Here is an 18,277-nt window from a genome sequence, read left to right as displayed (position 1 = left end):
TTTAGACATCTTTATTCTAAATGTACAAACACCACAAACAGAAGCTTATTCAGTGTGGTACGGCAACGCCGGATAACGTCTGCAGATGTAATCTTCAGGAACACCAGTCTCATTTATCTGTCATCCGCTTGGGGATTCGAGGAGCGCCTTTATCGGGGTTCCGCAGAAAGGAATTCGCAGAGACTGCAGATGAAATATGGACGGGTTATTTTCAACAGAATCACTACTGGCAGCCTTGAGAGGAGGAGATAATTACCACTTTGACAAGCTTTGATCACAGGTACAGTTATGCTCAGAATGTCTATGTGGATAGAACAATGAGATGACGGCCCTGAAATCCAGATGAGTGTGGCCTAGTTTTGCTTCTTAGATTATGAATAGAAGTACTGTCTAGCGCATGAAGATGCAAGAACTAACAAAATAGGGGTAGTTGATGTGGCATAGTTGACTGTCCATAACTCTTTTGATTTGTAGAAGTGGAGAAGAGCTACTGCAATGCTCTGGGGGAAAATGTTGTGGGTAAGTCATCCACTTGTAAATACTGTGGGTGGAATGAATCACTGTGGTTTCTTTTTTGTCCGAAGGCAGCAAATTATTCAATAGAATGACAGATGGATCAACGAGCCTGGAGTCTTGCTGGAGTCGATTTTAGCGAAGTAGGTGTGGAGTCACGAGGGGTAACACTGGTGGGAAGTAGGGAAAAAAAATCAAGATGAAGATGTAACCTTGGCATACAGAAATAAGGTTCAGTTCATTGATATCTCTTTGAAAATGCATCCAGACCAAAGTAAACATGCCTCCCACACTACCTGCCAGAACTAAACTGAGATGCAGTGTTTCTTAGCAGGGCCACCCAGGTATAGGAAGGAAGAGCTCTTTTTGTTTGTGTGTGTTTGATGGTCAAACAAGTCAAATGAGTCAGGTTTTGCCTCTCTGACCTCCGGAATGTAAACAACAAACCTTATGAGTTTTCAAGTCAGTGTTTTGTTTATGTTACATAGTTTTTCAGGGTTTGCGAATGTATTCTTCCACCCCTGCAGGACTCATTTATATTTTACCTCCTCCTGTATCCTGCTCATTAGTCCTGCACTGATGTTGTTCTCCTGGAGGCTCAGATGCCTCAGTGGAAACTGTGTCCTGCAAAGCAAAGCCCCCATGATGTCATTTCCTCCCACATCGCTGATGCAGTTCTTGTCTAAATCCACCTGCTGCAAACTCATGTTCTCTTTCAGCATGTCAGCCAGCAGCCTGACCCCGGGGTCACCCAAGTTATTTTCGTCTAGGATGATCTGAGTCAGTGAGCTGTTTCCTTTTAAGCTGTCAAAAAGTTCCTTCCAAGCTGCCAGATCGGCACCGCTGGTCTGTGCTAGCCCTAAATACTGAAGATAGGAATGGGATCTCATATATGATGCTAACACTTTCACCCCATCACTGCTCAAACCATTTCCTCCAATATCCAGCTCTAAAAGTGTAAAAAGCCTGAAAGAGCTCCATCCAGAGGGCAGCTGAGGTAGCATATTGTGTTCTGATGGGAAAAGCATAGCCTGTTGGATAGCAGCAGCTGCTCTTGCTGTTTGTTCCTGCAGCTCAGCTATTCCGTTCAACAGGGTCAGCACTCCATGGTCACGCAGTTTGTTCCCAAACAAGCTGTAGAGAGAGAAAATAGAGGTTACTGTGGAGATTTATTTTTGAGCCTCCATGAACCACTCACTTGAAAATGTAGCTGTGTGCACCCTGATATTAAGTTTTCTCTCATGTGACATCTAAGTTCAGGCAGAAAGCCTTTTTTTTTTTTTTTTTTTTTTACACCGGATGACACTGGATGACACAAATGGTGGATTTTGTGTGTGTGTGTGTGTGTGTGTGTGTGTGTGTGTGTGTGTGTGTGTGTGTGTGTGTGTGTGTGTATTTTTGTTTTGCAGTAAAATGGAATCTGCAGAAAACTAATTTGTTACATCTTTTCCTGTTGAGGGGTTGATGTATTTGGTATGTTAAATGCAGATTTAAGGCTTTTGAATAACTGAAGAACTGAACTGGTGCATTTGGGAATAATGCTGAAATATATTCATGTGTTTTCACAGGTAAATTATTTTTAAGCCCTTACAGGAATATCTTTGCCTCTATTCCCCTTTAAGAGATGAAGATACACTTTTCATTGGCTGTATTAGAAATAGTCTGCCAGCTGAAAATCTCATCTCATTTGTTTAATCTGTAAAAAGTGAAGTCTCAGAATAATTACGCAGAGTCACAAGCTTGACTGTCGCCAACAAAGGCCTTCTAGAAATAGAGGGGCCGGTCTTTCTCACCACTCTGCCGCTGTCTCGATAATTTGCCTTCACTTACCGCTTGTTTGTGGGTCTCTATGCTTTAAGTTTTGGCTTCAGTAAATAAAAACAATCAAAAATCAGTTGACTGACTTGATGATTAAAAAATATCCAATATTTCTTTGCCTTTAAAAACTCTTGGGTCACCTTTGCTGTTTGTTTTATTGTTTGCACTGTGAAGCATCAGTCCTTCAGCTGTGCAGCAACTGTGTTCTTTACTTGGTTTTAAGCAGTGAAGTTGTTTTTCTAACCAAGGGAAGAATGCTTCCATCATTCCCTTTGGTTGTCTTCTGTGGTTTAAAACATATTTTGGTCTTGCTGTTATCGACAGTGTTTTCCTGTAAGAATGGGCGAGATTTCTAAATTGTTTTTGCTATCATAGCCTAAAGATGGGCTCTCTCACTTGCAAGGACATCTCTTTAGACCTCGTGTGGAGAATTCCACTGGAAAGTACCAAATACAACTTCATCATCTCCAGACTTTTATCTGCCTAATGCATCACAATAATAATAAGGAAACCAATTCAATATAAGCTGCTGAAAATGGGGGACTGTGTATAAAAATGGCTGAAATTCCCACACAGTTAATGTGATACTTATATATCCATTACTTTGGTTGCTGTATTTCTTGGATTTGCTGCATTTTTATACTATCTCTTCAGTTCCGTTCATATTCCTGTCTCTCTCTTTTTTAAAAAAGTGATATTCAAATGCTTTTAGATGGGGGCATGTTTTCTGAATTCTAATGTTATTCTTTGTCAGATTTTGATAAGACACAACTCAGTGGAGCGTAGGACTTACTGCAGGCCTTTGACCTGGGGCTTCACTCTCAGAACATCCAGCAGAATGTGAGCACCGTAGGGGCCAATGAGGTTGAGGTTGAGATTGAGTAGTGTGACTTCAGACAGACTGCTTTTTAGTGACCCCGCCAGGCTCAGCAGAAGGTCATCTGTGAGGTCCGTGTTCCTCAGAACCAGCTGCTCCACCTCATCAGACATGCTCAGCACTGTCATCATGGCATGAAGCTACATTTACAAACCAGGAGAAAGTCACAGAAAACTGTAAGTCCCTCTAAAACGACAGTGCGGGAAATGAAACTGTTATAATGCAGTGTCGCTATACTGTTATCCATAAGAACAGTTTCTTACTGTGAAACTAGAGCACTGTGCTGTGTGGAATATATATTTTATATCTGTGAATTCTTCTTTTCTGTAATCTTGTTGTAGAGTGGTGCAGAATGCGCGAGCACAGAATTGCAAAGATATGATACAGACAAAAACATATTACATTTAACTTCTAAGTTACCTCAATTACAAGAGAAGCAGCTGTTATAAAAATACAGAAATCACATTTGCACAAGTGCAGATTATTATTTTGTCCTTCATACAGAAATGCATTTTGCATCTGAGCCCTGAGAGGAATATTAACATTAAGCATTTACTGTTTGTAAATGTGCGCAACAGCACACAATGTGAGATGTGTTGTCGGGTGGGAAAGAGATGTGGGGGAGACAGGTGCTGGAGGTTTTCTAAACACAGACAAGATGAGAGTCCGGAGACATATGGTCTGGCTGTCCGGCCACCTCTACTTTGCCATTTTGCTAGACCTTGAGGAATTTTTCAGGAACTGTTGGAAGCTTTTTCATCATGATCGGTATGACCGAGTGAAATGCCTGCCTGCCCCAGATAAAACTCAGTGACCATTTGAACAACTCGTCTTTGTATTCAAAGCCCAAATAATAGAATAAATCCTCTGAATTCATCCAAATGAAATAAAATCAACATTTTATCTGCCAAATCAGTGTTACATGCCTAAGACATATTGCCACCTTTCTGTTATCAGGGTAGATTTTACATGTTGGACAAGTTCCTCAGGGGGGACGTTTGTGCTTAAAAGCTAAAAATATGAAGCAGTAATTAAAAGAGAAAATGGTGGCACTCAATAAAAGCCTGTGTTTCTCTCTGTGTAAACACTACATTATTTAGTGAATAGCTGGAACATGGTAATATAGTCAGAGTGTGGAAAAACATGAACAACCTTAAAGCTAGTTGAGAAGTGGGACAATGGAACGTGCATTACTTTAATGGGCAAATTGTTTTTTAATGTTGACATTTCATTATATTATTTGGCAGATACAATTCCTGCTCTGACAAAAACACAGAATGGAAGAATCTGCTTGAATCGAGGCTTTTGGCAGTGATTTAATGCCAGGAAAGCTTCTGGCAAAAAACACAGTTTCACCACAGTAATTTGTGTTATACACACACCTGTGCCTGCAGGTCTTGCTCTCTAACGGACTCTTCCGTGCCAGCGCTCTGATTAACCATGTGCTCTTCTTCCTCTGGCTTTCCATCATGCTGCAGAATGGTGTCACTTTCTGCACTGAGCTCCACATCTGAGCGTTGAGCTTTGGGGCCCGATGACAGCCTCTTCTGGAGCCGGCACCTCTCCAGGACTTGGCATACAGAAAGAAAATTAAACAACTCAGGTGCAATAAAACCAACTGTCCTGAAGCCAAGTGCATGCAGTGATATTGATATCTGCGGTTAATTTGAAAATGTAAATAATAAAATCTAAAATTCAGTTTGTGCCTCTGTTTGAGCAATAGAGAAAGCAGATCAGCTAAAATTTATGCACACAGGCATGTGTGTATCTGCATAACCTCTCCCACACGTCATCCGTCTTCCTTTAAGCAGACATTTCTCAATGCATCACTTTCTTGCAAATTCAACCTTTTTCTGCTTAAGTGTATTATGTAAATCAGCTACAGCTCTCCAGGGGGATTCCACTTTGGTCCTACTGTGCTGCGGTTTCTTTACTCACTGTTTGCCTTGAACCAGTGATGTTTGCTTGGGCCTTGCTTCAACGCAGCACTCATTTCCACACATTCTTCATAGAAGTCCTTCAGCTTTTCCCCATCTCTGTTTTTCCCATTTGATCCAAGGCCCTTCTGTTTCTCTCTGTTCTGCTTCGTCAGTGCTTCCTCATCCTGCAATGAATCTTTAAAAAGAAACACTCTTTTTCTTTTCTGTTTTCTTTCTCTGCAAAGAATATTAAATGGAGATACCACAGGCAGAAGGCTTGAAGGTCATCTGTATCTCCCCTTGAAAGGCCAGAAGATTCTATTTTCCACTATTTTTCCATCTTGTCTTACAGGAATCAAACCAGATAAAAATTAAAATTTGCATACCGGGAAATTTGCTTATCACGTTCGATGGCGGCTGCCCCGTATGCAGGATTGTGACAGGGCTGGTTGTTCTGTCCTGCTCTTGTCTGGCAGACAATGCCTTGTCTTCAAATTTTTCCATCACTGTTGACCTCGTTGAGCTCTTGCCGTCTTGTCTCTCTTCTCCTCTGTCATTTCCAGCTGTCTTGCCTTTGCTCTCCTTCTGATTAGTTTGACCCTTGCGTCGTTTCTTTTTGGAGGTCTCTTTAATTCCAGCTACAGGAAGGTCTTCGCTGTCTGTTGATCCTCTGCTGCCCTCCTTGGTGTGTTTTCTTGTCCTCCTCACTGATTTCTTCACAGGTTTGGCTGGGATAAATAGAGGGGATGATGGACATGACTCGATGACGCCTGCTTTGGAAACATTAGAGACAAAATGAGAAGGAAAAAATGCTTTGTGAGACATCTTGTCTTTAAAGTAGTTGATCAAAAGCAAGGACTGGGCCTGATATCAAAAAATGTTGATGAAAAGCTTTAGGAAGTAATGGAAAATTGAGACCCTCATTTCCAGGCTTAGTACCATTGCCAGTGCTCTGCTCGAGAGAAAGATTTAAGTTCTCCTTTGCGCCGTTGTTCAGCTGCTGGCTAGAGCTGTATTTGGTTCGGAGACTTGTGCATCTGAAAGGGATGGAAATGTGCTTTCATTATATTCTACCTACTGTACCAACATCACCCCCTGATCTTGTAAAATATGCTTCCTTTTTCCTCAGTGTCCACCCACAACACATTATATCTGCAAAACAATGGATTTACCCAACATGTTTTGACATTTGGTATTAAATTCTCATTTTTCTGCCAGTGCCATGCTGTCTGTCTCTCAGAGGATGTAATCTTACCTGTAGCAGGGTATCCCACCAGCCAGCCAAGTCAATCTGAAGCAGCTCTTCCTGCCCTGCTGGAAGCCAGGAGTGTAGCGGTACTCACAGCAGGAACTGATCCTGGTCACCATGATGCCATTGACATAAAAGGAAGCACTGAATGGGTAACCTCTATGTCTCTGAGACAAAAACTGGAACTGCTCTGAAAGATACAAGCAGCACAAATATTAAGATTGTAGATATTGTTTGATCTTTTTAGAAGGTAGTCTTGTTTGGCTTTTCTTGCTGCAGGTCATCACATTTGGTAATGGTTTCTTATGCATTTGTCTTGTGTTACAAACGGCTTGTGGTCCACAAAAACAGTGGCCAGGTGTTCTGCACTTCCTGCAGTCTCATGTGTCACACAAAACCCTCCTGCAACACACAGCTCACATATTCTCTCTCTTTCTCTCTCTCTCTCTCTCTCTCTCTCTCTCTCTCTCTCTCTCTCTTCTCTCTCTCTTGCACACACACACACACACACACACACACACACACACACACACACACACACACACACACACACACACACACACACACGGAGCAAAACCCACAAAAAGACTTGGGGCCAAAACACTAGTCATAATTGATAGCATCACTGGTTGCATTTGGAGATTGAAATCACTTTTATGATTTTAATCAAATTTTACTTTATCTTTGCTTAATGTCATCATGTGGTGATGTTTGGCAGTGCTTCTATCTTTAGTTAAACACTGTGTTCAATCTTTTGCTGCCTCAACTGGTTTAGTTTAAAAGTAGGCCTAAAAAGCACAGAGTTACAGCGCTAGTCTACCTCAAAATCACTCTGCAGATTCTTCTTCCTCTGGCCTGTAGCGTTATTTATTCATCTAAATTGCTTTGGATTGAGTTGCCCAGTTTTTGGTGACATTGGCTGTAGAGATACAGTATCAGACTTCTGTTAAAAATCTTGGATCCAGACAGAACTCACCTTGTGGTGCTCAAAGTGCCAAAAAATACATTTGAGATGTTTACCAGCAATGTGTTGTTTCAGAAATTATGATTCAATAAAAACAAACAAACACAAAAAACATTAACTTTGGTGTGAGCAGTTTCATTCAGGAACTCTTTTCTCTTTTTTTTCAACTATGTCCTCTAACCAAACCAAAGGAAGTAATGTGGCTAGCTAATGTTACAACGCAGACAAGAAGACACCAGAGTCAACAGAAGTTCTTAGAAGACACCATCAATGTTAATGTTGTTTGCTTTGTTGTGCACAAGCTTTTTGTTGGGGCTAGACCATAGGCTTCCCTCAGCTCAGTGGGATTGGCAGGTGTAGTTCAGTGGAAGGAAAATAGTTCTCTGCATGCTATATCTCCAAAACTGAGTGACTCACACTGAAACTATCTAGATGGATAAATGGAACCAAGGTCAGAAAGACAACATGTTTATTTGATTTTAGAATGAACCTCCACTTTGACAGCACTGGAAACATACCACATCCTGGTTGGCTTTTGCAACTCCCATTTGGGAATAGTAACATTAACTTAGAAAGAGACCCTTTTTAGGTGCAATCAAGAGATGCAATACTCAAAACAGGACGCAGATCCAAGTGCAATTTATGTTGCAGTTCCAGCCATTGATTGGTGTCTCAAAATATCTTTTAAAAAAACAGATATGTCCGACAGTACAAAAAAGGCTATTTTTTCATTTTATACTATCTATTTCATTTTATTCTGCTTAGTCAATTCAAAGACAGTGGGAGGTGGAGTCTATCCCACCAACAATAGAGCGAGAGGCAGGGTAAACCTTGAACAAGTTGCCATAATCACTATTTAAAATGAACTTAACTGGAAACAAAACATTATGTCAAAATGTTAGATATAACTAAATCTGTATGTAATGTCACTGCACTCTTGCCATCAAAATCACATATCACTGTATATAAAGTGTAAAACCAATGCAATAATAGTCACGACATATCTCATTGACTTTGTGGGATCGACTGTTTGGATTGTGCTTCTGTGTATTGTCTGCTCCTTTGTTTTATTCCTACCAAGGATTTTGTAAACACATCACACATGCAGTCTGAAGCAGAAATCCATAACCTCTTTCTTGCCTGACTTTGAGATTCCTTCCCTGGAGTGATGCTTGTACAGTGTATATCAACATGTACCGACTGCAAAGATGAAATAACTTGTCTTGTCTATTGACGTTTTTTATGCGATGACAGTGCATCAGGTCACACATCAGCTTTTTATTGGTGTTCGGCTGAAATTCTGCCTCAGGGCAGTGTTCTCATCATTCTCATTAAAATGTTGCTTTGATGAGGAATTAAGCTTGTGGCAGTGGACACTTTAATGCCACTGATTTCTTTCTCTTACTTTGACCCCCTTAATGGCAGAAAACACCTTAAAATCTGCAAAAGGGAGTCAAATATAAAGAAATATAAAAAACGAATTTCTGAATCATTGTTGGCCATTCAAACTATACGGTTTCAGCTTTAGCAGTTCCTACCGCCTGGAGTTACGAGGCCTTTGAAGACACAAATATTCTCTCCTCCATTGACTTGCTGGAGTACTTTCAGTTCATCCTGAGTTGACCCAAGCCCCAGATTCCGATGTCTTTGTCCAAGGTAGGTCATTGTCACAGTGACATTGGATTTCTTTGCCTCTTTTTGTGCCTTAAGGCTGCTCTGATAAGAAGAGGGCAGAACGTGCACAGTGTAAGAAGAAGGGTTTAAAACATGTTTGAATTTGTTTTTGTTGCAAGCAAAATATCAGCCTACCTGTTTTGCTGTGCGACCTCCTGTTTTCTGAGAAGCCACTGAGGAGAAGGATCCTCTTCGTTTGTCATATAGGTAAGGGCACGACTGACTCAGACTGCCTCTGATTGAGTTCAGGCTTGAAGCCTTAGCTGTGATGGCTGGGAGATAAACATCACCTTTTCCAGGTCTGCTAGAATGGGCTCCAGGCTCAGTCAGCTACATGAGACGATCAGAATCAGAATACTTTATTAATCCCTAATGAAATGATTAGGTTACAGTTGCTCCAAGACAATAAGAACAGTAACAGACTGAACTAAATTAAATAATGCAATATATTACAAAGTTACAAATTATAAGAATACAAGATACATGCAACATTTCAAAGAACAGTTTAAAAAGAATACTTTATTTTTTCATAGCTCATCAATGTTATCGAAAGAAATTATTTACAGTTACACTACATTCTGCTTCTCTACATATATTGGTAGCCACAGATATCTATGGCAGCAAAACATAAATAAACAAAAAAATAAATAAATAAAAATAAATAAAATACAAGGTGTTGTAAATTTTCTGTGTCTCCCTCTCCCAGTCTGTTTGTATTACTGTCATTCCCACCTATGATAGTGTAGCTGGCATTGTTTTCACTCTGTGGCTCTGTGTCTGTATCAGTTAAAATATGGTCCTGGAGACACCTACTGGAACTACCTCAAGGTCTGTTTTGAACACTTTCACATGTCTGTCTGCCTGTCGTTGCCATGCAACTGCATCACAACTGTGTTTGATAAGACATCAAACTTTAACTGAGGTTAAAAATAAATAAATAAGTTTGACGACAGGTATTGCCTGACCAATGAGTATTACTTACTCATGTAATAATAATGACATGTTAATAGGCATTGCACACAGGCATAGTAGTCAGTGCTGCTGTCAAGGAACATAAAAACATGTTAAGGTGCTTCTTCTGCATCATGGTTCTTGTTAAACAGCTGGAGTTGCTTCGTGGGAGCCCAGGGCTGCTGTCTGCTGCTGCAGCTGATAGTTAAGTTTGGCAGAGAACACATTTCACTGCGGGGATCAAACAAAGTAATGCTTTACTTATTCTTTTTTTTTTCTTTTTAAATTCTGAATGACTTTTGAATAGACAAAAGGAACAAACTATTTAGTAGTTATAGTGTAGGAAATGACCTATTTGGTAAAATTTCAGTCCTGATGATTGCCTCTTTGATCATTTTTCACCTTTAAATCTTAAAATTTGAATTAACTCAAGACTGAAATGCTGCTACATCCACTGTAATAAGCAGGTCTGTTATATGATGGGTATCATACCAACACTCTTCTTATATATTTTTTGTGTGATTTCGTATGCAATCCATGTATATATTTACTCACCAGACACTTTATCGGGTATAGTTTTTCAGTTGCTTGTTAATGTGAATATCTAATAGCAACAACATGACAGCAGCTCACTGCATTTTGGCTTATAGATATGGTCAAGATCAGCGGTTCCCAACCTTTTTTGCGCCACGGACCGGTTTATGCCCGACAATATTTTCACAGACCGGCCTTTAAGGTGTCGCGGATAAATACAACAAAATAAAACTAGTACCAGTACCGAAAAAAAGAAGATTTATTCATAACACACGTGAAAAGAGCCAGGAAAACCGAGTTAACGATAAAAACGATAACAAAATAACGCTGAAAACCGATAAAAACCCTGAAAACCATACATTTCACACCTGAGCCTCAATTCTCGCGGCCCGGTACCAAACGACTCACGGACCGGTACTGGTCCGAGGCCCGGGGATTGCGGACCGCAGGTCAAGATGACCTGCTGGAATTCAAACTGAGCATCAAAATGAGTGAAAAAAAGTTATTTAAGTGACTTTAAACATTGTGTGATTGTTGGAGAATGGCCCTATTAAGGTAAATATATGAAGGGAGCAGCAGTTTGCTAGGTAAAGGTGCCTTCTTGACAGAGGTGAGAGCAGAATAACCAGGCTGCTTTGAGCTGATAGGAAGCCAATAATAGCTCAAATAACTCTTGTTAAAATCATGGTTTGTAGAAGAGCATCTCTGAATGTACAACACGTCAAACCTTGAAGCAGCAGCAGAAAATCACCCTGGGTGACACACCTGTCAACTAAGAACCAGAGATTAAGGCTATAATTTGAACAGGTTGACCCAAATTGAGCAATAGAAGATTGGAAAACTTTTGCCTGGTCTGATGAATCTGCAGCAACTGTTTGATGTGTCATGTCAGCACGGACCAAAAGCTGTGAGGAAAGTTTCCAGCACCATTTTAGTCCGACAAAAATTAAGGCAGTTCTGAAGACAAAAGTGAGTCCATCCTAATACTACAGTGATCCACCTATAAATAAAAAGGCTGGTGAGTATATTCTTTTTTTGTCTTATTTTTGAGTTTTGTAATTTTTTAAATTCTCATTTAAATTCACACTCAGTAAATAAACTTTGCAAGTAGAGATCTCAGAGTTTACCTGGTCATAATTCTTAAGCAAAATAATAAAATTATATGTTAGGTTCCTGAAGTTTGCATGCGTCATGTGTTGGGAAAAAGGGACTTGTTACTAATTTCATCAAATTAGCATGCTGTTCAAGATTTTTCCGACCTTGTAGATCTCCACAGTGTCTGGATTCTCAAGGAGGAGAAGCTTGCTTTTTGCTCTAATCAGACTGGCAATGGAATGGATCATTTTAGCATCTCTAGGCTGAGCTGGGATCTGTTTAAAAAATATTCAGAAAAGGAGAACGTTCAGATGCAATGTCAGCCATGGATCAGAAACATGCCCATAGAATGACTCACAGGAGTGTCTCTGTCTCCTCCGTGAACTCCTCTGTAAAAGAGATCCTGAAGAAGAGTCTTGCTGTTCCGTCTGATTCTTCTCATCGACTCCATTCTTCCAGCAACACGTGTTTTTGAATATATACCGTCAAAGGTTTTCTTCCACCTTTTATAGTTCGTAAGAGGAAAAAGTGTGACTATCACAAGTTAAAGTAGACACCTGGAACACTGTAAACACTTTGTGGTAAAATAATAATGAGGTAAAGGTACTGCTAATCATTCTTCAGCCAGGCTGTTGACAATGGTGCTTTTATTTCTATAATCACTAATTTTACAATATTACCTTCAGGGTATAAATCAAAGATGTGGGTAGAGATTCAAAGGTCTGTGATCATGGTAATGTATTCCTATTATTACCTTCCTGAGCTGTACTGTTATGGCTCCCTAAAGGTGGTATTATAAAGTTTTTTGTGTGAGACAATTAAATGAAAACCTGGGTGGAAGCAACAGAAAAGCTCTATAATTTTCACAGTGAGTAGGATGTATATTATAGTTTAGTCAGGAAAAGATTATATAAGGTCCTCGGGTGAGAGTCTGCAGAAACAACTGTACGGGGACCTTCTCTTTTCATTTAAGTTGTAAGGTCACTGTGATCCTGCAGCTCAGTGAATAAATCGAGGCAGTCTTTGCTGGAAGTCCATTCCCCATCTCAGCACCTAATGTGTTTTAAAAAATAATACAAATATGATAAATCTAAAACTAAGAAGGCACATCTTAATTCACTAATAAGCTTTCTTTTTTCTTTTACAGCCTACCGATGAATTTCAGTATCTGTAATCTAATCGCGTCATCCGCAGCCATGTCATCTGCTGTGCTGAGTGCTTCTGGGAGAGGAGGTAGCAGGCACGCAGCCATCCCCCTGAGATTAGTAGCCTGCGTATGCATGAATGCGCCCCAGCCTCCAAGACTAAAGAAATTGGTCTAAAGAAGTGTTTCTTTTTGGCAGTCTGGTTTATTGTCTAAATGGCTATTCTTAATGGCCCATATGTTTTGTTTTAAGCCTTTAATTTAGCTAGAACTGAGAAATACATATACAAACAAGAAGCTTGTTTACTTCTTGTTTGCATATGTAAATAGATAGATGACAGTGTGATGTAGCATCTGCAGATGTTTAACCTATGTGCTGTCTAATCTGATCAGATATTGTAGTTTTGAGGGCCATTTAAAAAAAATATAAAACTGAAAGAAACAACATCTTACTGAAAAATGCTCCACTATAAATAAAACATCTTTATTTAGGGTTTTACTAGTACTATATGTATGCAGTACTAACAAGATATTAAATCATGTTTAGCATTTTTACTTGTATTGTAGTAATAATAAATTCATTATACATTACTAAATATATTAGTTTAGAAGTATTCATAGCTAATTCCTAACACTATATTTACATTTATTTTTAATTCTTTTTTTTTTTTTAGGTTTACCTCTTAATAATTATTTTAAATGTCATTATTAACCTAACTACATTAGTACAAATTAAATAAATAAATAAATGCCCTCCATACAAAATAAAAATAAAATAAAATGGATTCTTTCTTATTCTCCATTATTTCTTATTGTGTTTTAAAGCTACAAATCACAGGAAGCACAGCAAGTACTCAAAACATTATTACATTATGATGTGTTTAAAATCTTTCTTCTTTCCTCACTCACCAATTTTTCTCATAAACCCAGAGAGGATAGAGAATCTTACCTGTTGTCTTGTCCACGTATGAAGCTGAATATGTGTTTGCACCTGGTGATGTGATATGTCCACAGCTGCTGATCTCCTGTTCTCTGCTCTCTTCACAAAGCCAGTGACACCTGAGCAGCCGACACCTTTGGCACATAGTCCCCGTCACCTGACATTGGTACCTCATATATCATTAATCGCCTCTGACCTTTGCTTTTCGCATTGACTGCCTGTGCTATTGTTTAAGTCTTTTCTTTTCTTTTCTTTTCTTTTTTTACCAACCAATTAGAAAATGTAAATTGAGGAGACTGAACACAGATTCATAACCGTGAATCACTGCCACTGATTTCAAAAAAACATTTCCACAATTTGTCATGAGCAATTTTTAACAAATTTGCTGCAAACAAAAATGAAGTATGTTACCACAAATGCTCCATCCTGCATCAACTAGTGAAACTAGGTGATCTCTTCATTACACGTTCTGCACTTGGCATTCTTTGAAAAAGGGCTGCACTTGTGTTTTTTAGCAAATGCAGTCTGGTTCTTGCACAGAGACCTCCGGGGTGGAAGGGGATAGAATGATTGTTACAGCAACTTTTACTGGAAAAGGATTTTAATCAAACTTCTCGGCAACTTTTTTTTAAAAACTGATGCCACAATTTTCTGTACTTGTACTTAAAAAAACAGTTAGCAAAGAAAAAGGAAGTGATGATAAACCGCAAACATGATAGAGCTCAAAACATAACCAACACACATATCAGCTTATTCTGGAGCTTGTAACCAAATTACATGGTTCATTAGCAGCGGCACCAGCTGTCATAAAGAGCAATGTGAACTCAGTAAGCATCACTCATTCGCAACAATTTTAACAAAAATGGACAAAATTTCAAAAGAAAATAATAAATTGCTTCAGAACGAAATTGTGATTATTCAAATGTCACATCACCTATTATTAAATCTGTCTTAAACGATTGTGAAGGTGCCCAAATGAGCAGTGAATAGTCATCCTTGCCATGAAGTCTTTTCAGTAGAAGTGTTCATTACATACTTTTTATTACACATTAATTCCCAAAGTATTCATTACAATTCACTTTAAGCTTATATAAGGCTTTGTGAGGCAGTCTGATAATCAGTGAAAGTGATCTTTCAGACTTCCACCGTTTCACTGGAATAGGATATCAGTCCTTTTTGCCCGTTTGTACTATAGATAAGGTTTTTGGAGCAACAAGGAATATGGTGATAAAAGACCCAGCTTTGCAAGATGCTCACTTAATTTTTAAACTCAGTCTGCATTAGCCTCAAATGACCTTCAGATAAACTTTTTTGTGTGTATTTTTTCACTGAATCAAAGGCTACAGACTTTATCCACTTACAGTTAAGACACATCAGACTCATTAGAAACAGATCTTTAAGACACTGGTGTTGCCAAGAGGAATAATTTCAGCAAGTAAAAATAATATTTCAATGTTTGTTGTTGTTTCAAAGCACATTAAAAAAAGAAAAAAAAAGAAAAATTATTATTTAAATCAACACATTCTGGTTTATTAGTGCCATTTAAGTTATAAATGTTAGCAGTGGCTTAAGAAACATACTAATGAAATATGAAGGGTTGTGTGAGACAGTCACACATGTGAACATCATCTATCCAGATGTAAAGCACAATTAAAAATTAACTGAAATTTAAAAGTTTTGTCAGAGACCTACATGTATGTCTCCTTTCATCAGTTCACCAGAGACTGTAGGCATTCCCATCATGCACTGTTATTGTTATATAACAGTCATTTTCCTGATGTTTGCCCATAAAGACCTGCTCATTCTCTCGTCATCTCTGCTCTGTGAGATGTCTGAATGGTTGCACTGTGCGCACGCCTCAGCTCTCTCAAAAAGCTTGATCTGCCAAGCGAACACTGGCTCCACGCAGTTTCTTATGTGCCGTGGCACATTCAAAGGGCCCCCGGAGGCCACCAGGCTCCGTCTGCCTGCTGGATCCATTACATTCATAAACTGATAGGAGGTCTGACCGTATTTGGCTTGGCAGTCCAGCATTTGCTTCCTGCCATGTTCACTGAAGCAATGTGTCAGTTTATTGTGGGTTCGCCGCACACCTCCGCCCTCCAGCATCCACGATGTGATGCATTATGTGAGTGGTGCTCTGCAGAGGGAGTAATTTGTCACTTTTTTTCTGCTCAGCACCTTTTGAGAGTCAAGATTTGTAAAAGTCATCAGTGGTCAGTGTGGAAATATAAGTTGCCGCTGTGAATACGTTGAAGTGAGGCCAAATTGATTGCTGATGTTGGCGTTCATAAGCTGTGTTAGAGCCATACATCACTGCATTTTATATACAGCTTATGTAATATCCTGCTGTCAGGGGACAGGTTGCATTACTCAATATTTATTCTGCTTCTCTTCGTGAGAACCAAAGAGCTAGAATATATTTAATTTCCCTCTTGTATACTTCCTCTTGTATATTTTGTGACTATATAAAGATGCAGAGGCATAAAACAGAGGATGTTGTTGACCTAAGTGCCCCTACGTTTTGCACTTTGCATGCATGTAATGACCTCCATAAGTATCAACAAAAAAACAAACAAGCATATAATGCACTGTCTTTTTGCACTTTTTCTGAATTTAGAGTTTAGAGCTCCACTGATGATTCCCCTCATTTCTCATTTGCAGATTAGTGATTTTGACAGTCAGTATTTTAAAGAAATCAGTTTCAAAGCAAGCATTTTGCTTATAATTCCTGACGAATATTCTTTATCAAACAATAATTGTTACTTTTTGTAGTTCGTTGGCCTTTCACACAATATTTCCAGGTACATGTGGAAGTTATAGAAGTACCCCTGTTGGGAAATGACTGTTCTACAGATTAAGAAGGAAAGACTATGACCAGAAAGTTGTGGTTCATTCTCTAGAACAGCAGGACATATTGGGTTGGTAAGTGAAGGACCAGTGTTTCCCTGCCTCATTACCACCACTGAGGTGCCTTTCAGCTTTAGGTCCCAGCGGAGTTACTGGGTCTGCTCAGTGGCCAATAGTTTCACTGGACAGATTCCAAGTCGCAATGGTGTGTATCTGTGCATGAACTGATCTTTCCCCAAAATGGAAAGAACGGCACTCAGTAATACTGTAAAAGATTTTTGTTTAAAGTAGGTATCTTCATTTGGTTCCAGAAGTCAAACTAACCCAGTGCCCCCCTTTCAAAACAACAGGGTGTTTGTATCATGTGAATTTGGCAAATATGGGTTAGAGAGTTGCAAAAGCCTTATCTTGAATAAATTGACTAGTGTGGCTGTGTGTATTACCAAAAAAAGGTAAGGTAAATCAAGAAATGCTGCATTAAGCATTTCTGCACTTTCTGAGTGTTTTTACAGACAGAAAGTGCATTGTCCCCGGTTTATTTCCATAAATAAACTGCCAAATTACTTTCAATTGAATTGAATAAAAGCATAAACATAAAACAAAGATATATCTAAGGAACGATATCTAACAAAATCTAATGATAAACTTCATCTAGCCATCAAACATCTCGGTCATTGAAGTTTCCAGATGGAAAGTTGGTCTGGAGAGAAATTGAGCTAGGTTGGGAAGTCAAGGCCTAGTATTTGTTTTTTGTTTTAATGAGTTTTGAAATTCAGAAGTTAGCTATATTTTCTTTTTTTTTATTGAACATAAATCATTTTTAATTAATTCGATCAACAAAACCTGAAATATTCTGGTGTGTAGCTGCAGGCTAGTTAATTTGGAAATGTTTAAGTTTGACAGTTTAATCTCAAAAGCCTGGGGCATGTAGTGTTTATGCGCAGAGTTTATTTTGTGATTTACTCATTTATCTTGTGATACTCTTTAAAATGCTTGCACAGCTCTTTAAATCAGACTTATATAAGGCTGTGGTGTCTTGTAACTCAGTGCTGAATGGGTCAAACGTTATGCATGAAAAAATAACAAAGCTTCCTTTGTTCATTTGTCTTAATTTTCTCTTGATACACATTCTTTTGTTTTTTTAATGAAGGACACATTGCGACAGGAGACTTCCAACAATCTTTGTTATTAATCATAATTTACACAATTCTCAATAATTGTTTATGAAGAAACGTTGGTTCGTTCATCTTAATGTTTCAAATTTGCAGTCGTGGCTCTCAGAGCGTCTTCCTTTGACATATGTGTTAGTTGTGCAATTTGTTTTGGGACAGTAGACTTTGATTTTATATGTTAGAAAACACATTTACGTATTGAGCCGAGTAAGAAACAAACATCAGCTTCCATAATGTCATGTCAGTGTTTTACCACTTGAGGGCGCAAGAAGACCACATCACCCCCTACGCTGCCATTATTGTTTATGGGAAAAAGAGGGCTGGCAGCTCTGTTTGAGGCTCCCTCAGTGGTCTGTTGTTCCTTTGTGGCTAATTACCTCCTTCTTTCTGAACTGCTGCGTCATCTGTTCCTGCTGACAGAAAAAAAAAAACGAAGTTATGGCTGATTACTGTGTCCCCTATTCTTACAGTTTCCACAAAACACTGGAGCTGAAGCTCGCTCTGCTGTTGTCACCAGGCAGTCTGAAATGAAACAGTTTGCTGTCTGTTTGTAATCCTGCATCAAATTTCACTTGAT

At 39.0% G+C, this 18,277-nt stretch overlaps 1 protein-coding gene across 1 annotated transcript; it reads right to left on the bottom strand.

Moving 5' to 3' along the window:
• LOC145432104 (uncharacterized) lies at positions 1–12,045 on the bottom strand. Its single transcript, XM_080308662.1, has 11 exons — positions 11,953–12,045; positions 11,759–11,869; positions 9,150–9,344; positions 8,879–9,056; positions 6,383–6,566; positions 6,067–6,164; positions 5,514–5,900; positions 5,147–5,323; positions 4,591–4,778; positions 3,125–3,348; positions 1–1,647 (listed from the first exon to the last, which is right to left on the bottom strand). Exons 1-11 carry the CDS (start codon positions 12,043–12,045, stop codon positions 1,044–1,046), a joined length of 2,439 nt encoding a protein of 812 aa, XP_080164788.1. The 3' UTR covers positions 1–1,043.
• Positions 12,046–18,277: the final 6,232 nt, after the last annotated feature.

This window comes from Astatotilapia calliptera, chromosome 12 (genome assembly GCF_964374335.1).
Source record: "Astatotilapia calliptera chromosome 12, fAstCal68.1, whole genome shotgun sequence".
NCBI lineage: Eukaryota > Metazoa > Chordata > Actinopteri > Cichliformes > Cichlidae > Astatotilapia > Astatotilapia calliptera.
The sequence above is the reverse complement of the archived record's forward strand: the minus strand, read 5'-3'. Positions and strand labels throughout refer to the sequence as shown.